The following is a 12,895-nucleotide window of genomic DNA, read 5'->3' as shown; positions in this document are numbered from 1 at the left end:
ATTAATTATCTACTTGAGGAGCAAAGAAGAGTCTGCAACTTGCAGTCGAACGTGTCCTAAAATCTCAACTGAGGTCAATGAACCTACAAGAAGAAATGAAAGGGGACCCCATCTTCACTTGTTCTATCAAGATAGGGACACTGATAGTATGGAAGTACCTTTCTCTTCCCTTAACAGACCGGTGGATGTGGACTAGCCTCTCTTTGCCACAGTACAAGCAGTTACACAAACTCCTAATATCACAACACGTCGTTGTCTCGTATCTTATGCTTGTTGGTAAGTCCGCTTTGATCATCAATGGTAGTAGAACTTTGGCATTCTTGTAAGTCCCTTTTGATCATCGTCAATGGTAATAAATAGAACTTTCAGTTTAAGACATGACTGATCTAATTTCCTTGAATCTGAATCAGAAAGGTTCTTATCATAGAATCGTGTCAGATATCTGAACATTGTACAAACATTACTTGAATAGAATACCTGAAAGAAAGAAAAAAGCCTCATCGTCCTAAAACTACGACATGCCCAAATCACATGGAAAACTTGGGCCGGTCCGGAGAGGGCTCAGTCTGTCTGTCTGCTATGTAACCTTTTCATTTTTTCTCTTTTCCTATATGTTTTGTACAGTGCGTTTATATAAAATCACGTGTTTCAAGTTATATTTTTTTAAAACTGCTGGGAGATGCATCTTCTATGGCAGGCAATAGAAGAAGTGGTCTTCTTCTGCTGCTCAGTTTCCTTTTTCCAGACAGAGCCGATGTCCTGAGCAATTCTCGTGGCATCCCAGGAAGCACCAGACAGCCCTCTCCTCGTGAACCCGACCGCGTACAGCCCCTTGCTTCCCTTCCATCCGTTGGGGAATGGTGATTTCGGGAATCCATTTTTATTAAAAAACTCGCTTTCTTGTAGCCAGGAACGCACATTGCTCCTGTAGCCAGTGGCAAGAATGACAGAGTCGAACTCGAGCTGGTCCCCGTTTGCGAGCTCAACCCTGTTTGGTGACACGAACCTCTTGATTCCAGTTGGGATGACCTTAATCTTTCCTGATCGGATCTTCTCCAAGGCACCTATATCGAGCACCGGAGTCTTCCCTTTCGTGTTCTTGAGCTCGAGTGGCCCTGTAGACGGTCTCTTAATCCCGTAGTTCGCGATGTTTCCAAGGACTAACCATGCAAGGATCAAGAGCAGCTTATCGACCAGCCAAAGCGGAAGCCACTTCATGAGGAAGACGGCGAGCTCGAATGTGGATTTTCCTAGGATTTCCCTTGGCAATACATGGACCTGTGATAAATGCATTCAGAAACACGTCAGTACAGACTTTTATGGAACTGCAAATTATATTTTTCGTGACTGGTTAATGATGTAGGGACACTTACGGAGGAGCGAACAACCATCGATGGGTACGCATTGTGGTTGCAGAGGTCGAGGGAGACTTCCATCCCAGAGTTCCCGCACCCGACCACTAGGACACGCTTTCCGGAGTATTTCTCTCCGGACGTGTAGTCGGAAGCGTGGATGACTTCACCCTTGAAGCTGGCAAGGCCTTCGATTTCCGGCACCATGCACTCGGCATTCTCACCTGTGGCCACCAGAAGCCACCGGCAGATGTACTCGACCTCGGGACCTGAGGAGGTGGTGGTCCTAACCCGCCACAGGCCACTTGTCTCATCATAACGTGCCGACTGGACGCACTCGCCAAAGTTTGGGTTGATGTTGAAGTGCTTCGCGTAGGACTCGAGGTAGTCTATGAACTGCCTCCTGGTCGGGTACTCAGGATAGTCCTCAGGGAACGGGAGCTTCGGGAGCTGGCAGAACTGCTTGGGAAGGTGGAGCTTGAGGCGGTGGTAGGTCCGCTTCTGCCACAGCGAAGCAATGCAGTCGGCCCTCTCGAGAACGACAAATGGCACACCCTGCTCCCTGAGGCATGCAGCTGTGGCAAGGCCAGAGGGACCCGCCCCGACAATGACGGGGCCATTGACCCAGATGCACCGGCGGCGCGACGAATCCTGATGATCATCGATAAACCGGAACAAGTTCTCCATTGTGTTAAAAGAATGCTGGAATTGTTTTGAAGAGTTTACTTGTGAAGTGATCACTGGTTTGAGAGCTTTAGGAGAAAGATTGATTGATGATTGAGGTTTTGGGTTATTGTGGGAGCGGTAGGAGTGAAGGAAGAGTCCTTATTTAAGGAGGGTGGCCATGTGATGAGACTCTTTGGAATTCAATAGCAATTCAAATTTTTTATTAAAAAGGGCCACTCTCAAATCATAAGCTTGGGAGTGTCATCTCATTTTTATAATGAAGAAATTCCAATCATTATCTTTTTGAGATGTTATTTTATATTTTCTCTCTAAATTAACACCTTGAGAAAAAAAAAAGTGGATTACTAGTTTATTTTGGTTTGGATATTACATTTGCTTAATTCCTTGGGCCGAGAAGGTTTTCAATCATCAAAGGATGTAAGAGGAATTTTTGCAAAACGGTGGACCTCATAGGGATATAGGGATGGCGAAAAAAGAGCACAAAAAACTCTCGTTGATGAGAATCAAGACTTTTCAATTATCACAGCTCTAAATCATTTTCTCAAATTATTCTACAAGAGTGGAAAATAATTCTTTCTTTCAGTTATAAGCGAGCTAGCACATTAATTTAGTAAAAATTTCTCTGGTGAAGATCAAGATTGAGTATTATTATACTTTAATGGAGTCCCATTTCTTTTGACAATTAACTTTTAGTGAGTATAAATTATTGAGTGAGTTATTCAAATGGGAATATAGAGGGAGGGGGATTTAATTAGGGAGGGAGAGTGTATATGAAAGAGACCTTATGTGCGATTCTACTGAGACCCGGTTCTTGTGATTCTATGGATTTTGTGAATAATAATTATTTTTTTTGGTAGGATTATTTTTTATGAAAAGTGAATAAATATATCTTTAAATGTATTTACTTAATTATTAATCGACGTGGCAAGGGGACCGGTGCTGATAGGAAGAAAATGAGGAATGTGGCCACATCACATGGGGAGAGTAAGGCATTGGCGCGTCGTTTGGATGCTCTGATAGCACTAATCTCCATTTGGCACCCCTCCAAATTCCAACTTCCGAGACTTGGGATGCGACCTCCGGTGGGGCTGCTTCTGGCTGCCAACTAGAACACTTGCCACGCTATGTTAAGGTGGTTCCGCACCTCTTCTTCTTATATAAAAGTATCGAATTCGAGTCTTGTGAAAAAAATTTAGGATTAAGAAAGTTTTACCTTTTAATAAATTGAATCGTTCTAAACCTGAATTAGACAAGTCTCACAAAACTTTTGAATATTAAGCGGTGCATATTTGAAAAAAAAATTGCACATTAACTCGCTTAGTTTCATCTCTGATCGAATAGTTAACAATGAGTGTCATCTCATTTTTCGCATTTGTGATGAGGTAATTACGAGACAGCTAGTCTTCGAGCAAGATGACACTGCACTAGCGATTCGAGCGTAGATTGTTCCTCGCTAATTTGCTGATGAACAAAGATGGATCTAGGTGTGGTCGCCCTGCTAGACTTAAGAAAAATTACAAAATATCTAATGTATTGTGACGAATTTTTCTTTGCTTTTCATAGAATTAATTGCCCTACTTCTCTCTTCTTAACTTTACAATTTACTATGGCTTTTACTTTCTCTTAAATTCTATCCCCTCAGATTAAATTACTAGATCGGTGTTCTATCTATATAATGTAGATGGGAAGACGTCCACCTAAAACTCGTAGGAGCAAAGAACCAATCGCATCGAGAGCATATTAATTTTTGGCTCAGCTGCAGTTACTTTCTGCCCTTTAATTCATTGCCACCTTCATGCTTAATTTCTATAATCAGTTGGTCATCATTGTTTTATGGTCATGAAGCTTTTGGGACTTTCTTAGAAATTTATGATTACCAAAAGGGAAGCTTTACAAGTGATATCAATATCAGAAATTATATAAATCACGAGCCATAGCTCTTAATATATATGCAATATGATATATATGATCGATCTAGAAACAATCGATACTATAAGTACATGCACATGTTATCACGCTTTGAGTTAATATATGCTTCGGAAACATATCATATCTCCGCTCCATCAGTCCTTTCTTGCACGATTAGCTTTGCAAGGTTGATTTATATACCAGCATCTATACATCTACATGTGTATATCTATGGTATAGTAGAAACTTGGTCTCATATATATGTGTGTATATGTATATATATATAAATATAACTTATCGAGTACAACTTTTTAAACTCCAATAGCCTTGAGCTGGAAATTTCATGGTTATTTTGCTTCCCACTCTCCACGTGGCATTATATTACAGGCACATAAAAAAATTATTTTTATCAATAATAATTCTTTTGTGATATTAACAAAAATCAAAGAGGAATACTGTTCAACAAAAATTGCGAAAAAAAAGAATCAATGTGTAGATTCCAGCCCTCTTTCCTTTTTTTCATAGCGGGACATATAAGACTTTTTCCTATCAAAGATACCAAATTGGGACTTTTCCTTTTGGCTAAAAGTTTTTATTTAAGTATCATAATAAGGGAAGAAAAAAAATGATTAATGCATGTGATGCATGGAGAAAACTTTAGTATTTTTTTGGGAGGGATAAATTAGGATGTCACAGACTTCTCCATCAATATTTCCACTCTCCTTTATTTTCCGTGTGAACTTTGGTATCCGAAAGTCCAATTGAACCCCAATTAATTTAGTCGAGCAGGGTCGGTCCACTAAGGAATAAAGCTCTCTCAACATGGATTTTCTGCATTCACAAGGACTCGAACTCGATATCTTACTTAAGCGGAATAAGTTTCGAACAGCTTGAACTATGAAAAAAAGGTTCATAAGAGATATAGCCATGAGTTTGGCCCTTTCTATTGTATTGATGATTACGGACTTTGCTTATTTTAAATTTTTTATGGGCCAACTTTGCGAATATTTCTATTGATATATCAACGAATAATTCATGTTTAAAAGAATCGTATCTCGTAGTTAGCCGATCCTACTCCAATTGCATTACTAGGGCCCATTATACTTCTCAATATCATGGTGCACGCTAGAAAAAAAAATAGTCATGTATATATATACATACACACACATAATTCTTTTAACTAAAATCTTACAATTCCATATTTTTCTAAATTGGAATTGAGCATACATCCTTTTAGCTTTTGCTAATTACACATGCATTCATGCATTTATAGTTTATAACATTCACATATATATTCCACAAAAAAAATTATTATATGTATATATGTATGTAAACATGTGTGTGTGCCAGTTCTGAAAGTTTCGAGTTCAAATGATTAAGTAACTCCAAAAGCAAAATACAAAGGGGTTAGCAATCAGAGAAAGCTCTCCCAGCTAGAGAAAAAAGTTGGGTCATATCCCATGCATGGAAATGATGGAGTGGGAAAGAAGATGAAATTTTCTATTATTTTTAATATTGACTATTATATATATACACTCATATTTATATATGGAATAGATGTATATATATCTGTGAGCTTTTCACCAGCTAGCCTAATTGCGATATGCCCCACTCAAGTCCATGGCCAAGTTGGAGGATTTGATAGAAATTAAAATTTGGAGGGCTTAATTTGCTTTTGCAACTTTTTTTTTTGGGGGGATATCATGATGAGATGGAATATATGCACCTTTTTTTTATCTTCTCTTCTTCCTTTTCTATATTTTCCTTTCAAATATATAGAAAAATATCCCAAAGGAAATGTGCACTTCATTATAAGCTCTTGATCGATGAAAAATGATCTTTGATGGTCATGTTCTTGTGGTGCTGCAACAACTGAACATATGCGGGAAATTTACCAGGCCAGATGAAGTCCATGTCCTCGATAAGGACGAAAAGTCGATCACTGCACGATGTGATATACAGAGCTTGTGTGTGAGTGGGTGTTTTTTCTTTTTATTTTTTCATGACACACCATTTTCAAAACCAGAACTAATAAAAATGTTGATTAATTAGCAATGTGTGAATTTCTCGAAGGTTGCATCAAGAAATGTTCTTAGTTTCTAGCAAACCAGTTCATTCCACTTGTGATCATCACTGTCAAATTAGAGTTTCAGTTTGATTTTTCTTGGATAAAGAAGTTCAATTAAATTTAATATATCCTTTAAAGAAAAAAGAAAAAAAGAAGAAGAGTATTTCAATGACCTTGGGGAGGCTATCATTTCCTTTTCATTCTGTGGGTCGGCTGATGATCTTGGGGTTTGGCCAGTTGGGAATCGAGCAAGCGCGTTGTAAAAGTGCATGCCATATAAAATATTACATTGCATCTATTTATTATAATTTATATTTTTTTCTATATATTTATTATAATTTTTACATATTTGTATATATATTATTATTATAGTAATATAAATGAGTGGACACTGGATGTATATACCAGTGGCCAATTTGTTTTAACATATACTAATTTTTTTTATTTATGAAAAAGTTTATGGGAGAGGTTTATTATATGAATTGACGATTGATTAGGGTTCAGTCATGCGCAAGGAAAAGTTCGAGAGAGGTGAAGATATATATTTATACATATATACATATATATGTCATATCTTGAGATAGGATACTACGTTGGTCGGCTTCTTAGAAGTTTGCATTCAGCTTGCTGGACAGCTCAACTGCCCAAAAATCTAAATCCTCCTTTTTTCTATTTCATTTTTTATCATAGCAAAACCCATATATTCATATATATGTATATATGCGGGTGTATATATATTAGGTACCTTACTTAATTCATCATATGTTTAATAGACACTAGTGCCTATGATCATATCATGATGGGCACTTTCATGCTATATATATGACGTTAATACAGCTATTAGCCATTGATTACCAATCATTAAATTTTCACATCGAGTTCTAAAGTAGATGAACTCATGGCCAACCTAAATACTGATCAAACTCAAATTTTATACACTAGAAATCTTCTTGTAATTTTACGATGTGATTTCTTATCTTGTTTCTCAATAATTGGTCAGAGTCCTTGAAAAATGGATACGTGCATTATATATATCTATGTATGAGCAGAGTTAACTCTTCCCTGAAAATTGTCGAAACATTTTTAAGAAGCAATGAAATAATTATATTCCGCCACCCCCAGCCCCAAAAAGAGAAAAAAGAAAAGGGAAAAAAAATTAAAGGAAAATTCCGCCGCTAATATATATTAACCAATTTTATATACAATTATATATATAATATACATATATATTTATATAAATGCTTGTAAATGACGGCTGAGGACGGCTGTTTGGGGGAAGTTCTTCGCGTTTTCTGCTAGATGATTATAATGAATAATTATTAATTAATTTAAATTTCTCTTTTATGAAATAGTTGCGATTTTTTAATTATATTAGTTAATTGTATATGTAATATGTATACATATATGTACATCAACCATATATAATGGGCCTTTTTGGGTTCTATTAGGTCAGAGATCAGAAAGGAATATTTGTATACCGTGGAAATGTTGATCAACATTAATAAAATTTGAACAGAAGGTTCGTTCTATGATTGGGAAGGTCCCTTTTAAGATAGAGATTCTTAATATGTTTACCCGGAAAAAGATTTTAAGTTCTTTATATATATTTATATTGATCTTTTTACCCTTTCCATTTTATTAAGTTTTGATACTCTTTCTCATTATTCAGTGCATTGCAAGTTTTATATTCCCAGTTTTTGTTTTCGCTTTTCTATTAATATAATTGGACTTTACCAGCCACTACTATGATTTATCTGTTTTGGCATATACATGCTTACGCTGATGAAGATACGAAAGTTGAGTTCTCCAAATTAGAAACGCATCATGGAAAGATCACAAAAGCTCTTCTGCCCACCCTAAATCGGTATCTTTTTGTTCATGAGATTATTAATTTTATTCACCCATTTCAATGACTAAGGTATACTTTGAGAGATCAGTATATCTTAAATTACTAGCTAGGATGCAACCGGTGTGATGCCGGGAATTGAAAAGAATTTTCATCAAATTTTTTATTTATCATATTAATTTATATAATAACCTGTTGTAATTTTAACTGAAAACTAATAGTAAAATTGCTTATATGTAAAAATTATGAACTCTCGGTTGCTAGTAAATGATTCAAATTTCCTAAAAGATTATACTGTAATTAACATGCCATACTACATAAAAACTAATATTTCTCCTCTTTAATCTTGATATGAATTTTCAATATTCCTAATTAGAAAAACATGATTAATAATCTAATGAGCAATGAGTGGCCTAGATAATAGTAAGTGAACGAACTATACTTAAGGGTAGGGAAACTAATCAAAAGTATTGAATAGTCATGACCGAACCAATGCCCAATTAATGATTAGCCTCAATCGATAGGCTGACGTTGTCTTGCATCTCATATGAACAATTTAGGACAATTCTAACATTAAAAGTAAAAGGATCTATCTATATTAGTGGAAATGACAAATAAAAAAATAATGAAAAGTTTGTTAAAGTTTTTGAAGTTAGATATTAGTGGGACACATAATACTGCATACAGACCTGTTTTTATTTATCGTATAAAATTTTATGAAGCTATAATAGTATTGATTTTATTCAAATTATTATTTCTTAAAAGGACAGCCATGGAAGTTACCGATTAACCGAAATCTTCTTTTGATTTTGGCAAGTTTCATTAGACAAAATCCTTCTAAGTTTTGAGGTTAATATATTTTTTTAAATTTCTGCATTTAATGCCAAGAAATTATAGATGTATAAATTGCAAGCCACGGCTGGGAAAGAGGTAAAGACCACATGGCAACAAAAATAATTAAGTTTCGAATATTCTTTTAATTTTTTTTTGTTGGTCGAAGACTATAATTATATGTCTTTCATAATCCGGAGAATCTATGAGATGTATTAGGAAGATCTTTCAAGATCTCTTTTGTTTTTTGGTTTGCGTCATGTGAGTCTCATTGTCGTTCATGTTTCGTGATTTGTATTGAAAAGTTGGACACCAAATCTGAATAAAATGATTGCCAGTGAATTCGTATTATCGTTCTCTTTTGTTCCTTCTGATGAAGAAGGGAACTATAACAAGCTGTGAGAATCTTTATATATACTTCTAGATATTAAAAGAAAAGAGAAAGAACAAAAATTATGAGAAGAAATTATGTGGAATTAAATTCATTTATTTGTTCTTTCTCTAGTATAAATTCGACATCTTAAGGCACATATACAAAGAATTAAGAGAATAACAAAGCTAATTACATATTGTACTTAAGTAATCTATTTGTCAATTAAAATCTTCGGGGTGTTTATTAAAGGGGGCATCTTATTTGTTCAAATTAAATGGAGCAAAAAAAAAAAAGGTATTGGATCCAATTTATGTTGTCCCAAATTATTTTTCATCGAATAGTGGATAAATAATATTATTTAGGGTTTCTTATTTTTTTCAGATATAAGGAACTGCGGGAGGTAATTTTACAATACATAGTACTCTTATGAATAATTTAAATTTAATAATATTAGAAACAGAGAGGGTTGATCAAATAAAATAAATCCATATAAATCGTGATACTTGTTAAGTAATAATCAGACTAATGAATCTCTCGATCTTGAATATTAATAATTAATCATGGTGATCTAACGACCAGTAGCTTCCCAAAGATTTGGAATCAGAACCATGTTAATTAGTGGTTAATCGATATGGATCAATGAATACCAAAATCGATTAGAACAACAGAAACTTAAACCACACCACTAACTTATTGCCATTTCTGTGGAATGATTATAAATTCTTAATCACATGCCCAAGAATAAAGAACATGGAACGATTCTTAATTCTTTTGACCGTAGGAAGCGACTCTTAATTGATGAAATTAAACATCATAGGTATATTATTTAGTTATATCTTTATAACAAAGGATAATTCAGATTTTCCATCTGATTCATACAGTTTACGTGAACACTATGTAAACTATTTAATTATTAATTCTTTAGAAAAAAGAACGGTGAACCTTCATTGTTGAGTATTGTAGGTGACCTACTCTCTCTTATCATGTGAAATTCCTATTCCTAATTTTATTTGGGTGATCATCAATATAATTTGATGATTAATTTCAACGCTGAACTTGTGTCTTTAGAAAGTTATTGATCAACAATCGGTTTATCATTTTGCATAAGGTATTTGAAAGTACTTGTTTATGGTAGCATGAACAATGATTTCTAAATTTCTAAGTCATGACAACTTGACTCGTGATAGAGAGTTACATATTCGTAGAAAATATGTCACTGAAAAATTTTAAAGTTTACTACTTCGATTTCGATGTGGTATGTGAGTAGGAATGCGCCACGATCAGTGTAGAGAGATGATCTACTGGACCTGATTCTTAATAGAAATATAATAATGCATGTAACGATTTCATATGCTATTTAATCTTCAATGCAACGTTAATTTTTTTTTTTCGGGGGACAACGTTAATTAAGTAGTTATTCAGTAGGAGCATTGCACCTGTCATCATGAGAGCCTTACACGTGGCCCTGGTTTCTATAAATAGGCAGATTTTTTAGTGGCTTCTCTCAATCCAAGGTGCCGCCCCTTCAATAAGAATGGCACAACAAATTCGTTTGGACCATTAAATAGATTTTAGCAAAATCATTAGTGGGGTTAGAGAGAGAAAGAAGGGTCAAACCCCAATCAAAATGGTAACGGAGAGTACCGCAACACGTGATGAATGTAGGTAAAATTTTGTTGATTTTTTCTGGATGCACTACCCGATATCTAAAATTCAAATACATCTCGATTAATCCAGATTTAAACCCAATCAAATTATTAAGGAATAAAGCTTTTTTAATTGTAAATTTCTTCAATCACAACCTAGATTCCGAGCCCCCCACTTTACTTAAAGGAAACGAGACCGCTTGGCTTAATCCATAATATTGATGAAAAGTAGTTGATTTAACGCGGCAGGACCGTATTTCGTAATAATTTACAATACTGTGAACAGTATACTGAGATGGCGCAAGATTGAAATAACAACAGGTTGACACATGGTTACACCGGCGCCGTAATTATCTAAAAATATCATCCTTCTACACTTAATGATAGAGACCTGCAGTAAATTGAAGGTAGTAAAAAATTATTATGCCGAATGAATGACGTTACAAACAGACATATGTCCAGAATCAGGTTTAAACTATATCGAACATGTGTTAGGCTTAAATTGACCCATTTTAGTCTCAAGAATTGATGCGAACCTGAACAATAGTTGCGACTCCTATAACATGGCCTGTAGTTTACTAACTAAGATTGATTATTCTGCAAGTTATTTCTCGTGAGTTTTGAATTATTTTATTATAGAACTCATATGAAGTATAATTTGATAGCTCTGACGCCTATATCGTGATTATCTTTATTTGAAAAAATAAAATAAAAATTCGAGGAGGCCACCTAAACTCATCGAAGTTAGAAGTGGCTACGTGGTGATGAATGTTTTGGCTGCCAAGAATACATATCGGAAAAGATAATGCGCCGTGCATTTCACCTTCCAATGATGTATGTATGAGTGCATGTATATCCATTTTAATTACATCCATACATTCATTGGTTACTTCAAGGCGATTGATATTCGTAAAAGCTTACGGTTCTTTTCAATTTTCAATTTCCTAAGCCTCATTTCCAAGTAAGCTACATAGTTTCACTTTGGTAACATTTATATATTGTAGTGTGTGTTCCCCCAAGGCGAAAGATCGACCATTTATGTGACGTGTTCGTGGCTCGACCTTATGTTGATAACTCTATTACTATATGAGGTCTTGTTTCACGACTAATAATATTCAAAAAATATTTATGGTATTATAATATTCCATTAAACAAGTAAGGGCGAATTCGGTATTTCACCATATAAATATTTAATGTTAATTAATTATCTGAAATAAATAAATTAATTTTGAATAACTATTAACTGACAAGATCAAGAGGTTACATAAAAGGTGTTCGTGTGTTTAATGGAATTTTAATTATCCACCATTTAAGTTTTTTTTTTAAAAACTGGAAAAGGAGAGTAATTGCATTCCTTCAATTTTAACTTTACAAATTTTTCTAGCAAAAAAAAAACACAATTTTCTTATGGATAGAACTCTATAAAGTCGCTCATGCACGTCCCATTTTTAGCATGTGTATATAGGTCTCTATATATACACGTACCACCCTGCCATTTAACTAACTAACGAAAATTAAAAGAGCCGTCCTACGGCTAGCTAAAATGGGGTGAGTGACGATGGTATCACTTCGACGCGCTCGTAAACCGCTATAAGAATGTGTTAGACAAGACAATTAAATGAAATCTTGTGAGAACATGGGGGAGGTCTATTTCTATGGTTTGACCACATGAAGGATTAAATTTGGGAGGTGGAGACACATGAGACCACATGACAATAGGGAGCTGCTTAATTTGTATTTTCACAAATTGCAATTTTATGCCATAATTAAATGTGAATCCCAAAATACGATTAACACATTATTCAAATTCATGAGAGAATATATAGTCCGATTAAAATCAATCTGTTGGACCATGTGCAATTAGCTACGTATGTTTCCTCAAATAAATGAAAAATGTTGTTATCCTCCATTATATGAATTTATTTTTTGATAAAATTATCCATGTTTTTGCATAATTCTAGAAGATTATAGGGTTGCTGGTGTTTGACCGTTCTTAGCTTGGTCAAACACAGGAGAGAGGTGCAAATAATTGCTTCAATTCCCCTCAAATATATGTCGGTTGGAGCCCAATCTGCCCCCCTGAAAGGGTTATCTCACGTAATTAATCAGCTTCTGGAAAATCATTGAGGGGCAATTATATTATTCCCCTCTCATTCAATTTCCATAAATTGTAATTACCTCTGG

At 34.8% G+C, this 12,895-nt stretch overlaps 1 protein-coding gene across 1 annotated transcript; it reads right to left on the bottom strand.

The window, feature by feature from the left end:
- Nucleotides 1-429: 429 nt before the first annotated feature.
- LOC116189026 (probable indole-3-pyruvate monooxygenase YUCCA5) lies at nt 430-2,122 on the bottom strand. The gene is made up of 2 exons (XM_031518508.1): nt 1,374-2,122; nt 430-1,278 (listed from the first exon to the last, which is right to left on the bottom strand). Exons 1-2 carry the CDS (start codon nt 2,037-2,039, stop codon nt 664-666), a joined length of 1,281 nt encoding a protein of 426 aa, XP_031374368.1. The 5' UTR covers nt 2,040-2,122; the 3' UTR covers nt 430-663.
- Between the last annotated feature and the right edge of the window lie 10,773 nt (nt 2,123-12,895).

The sequence above is a fragment of the Punica granatum genome, chromosome 8, assembly GCF_007655135.1.
Source record: "Punica granatum isolate Tunisia-2019 chromosome 8, ASM765513v2, whole genome shotgun sequence".
NCBI lineage: Eukaryota > Viridiplantae > Streptophyta > Magnoliopsida > Myrtales > Lythraceae > Punica > Punica granatum.
Note: the sequence above shows the minus strand (reverse complement) of the source record. Positions and strands in the feature narration are given on the sequence as shown.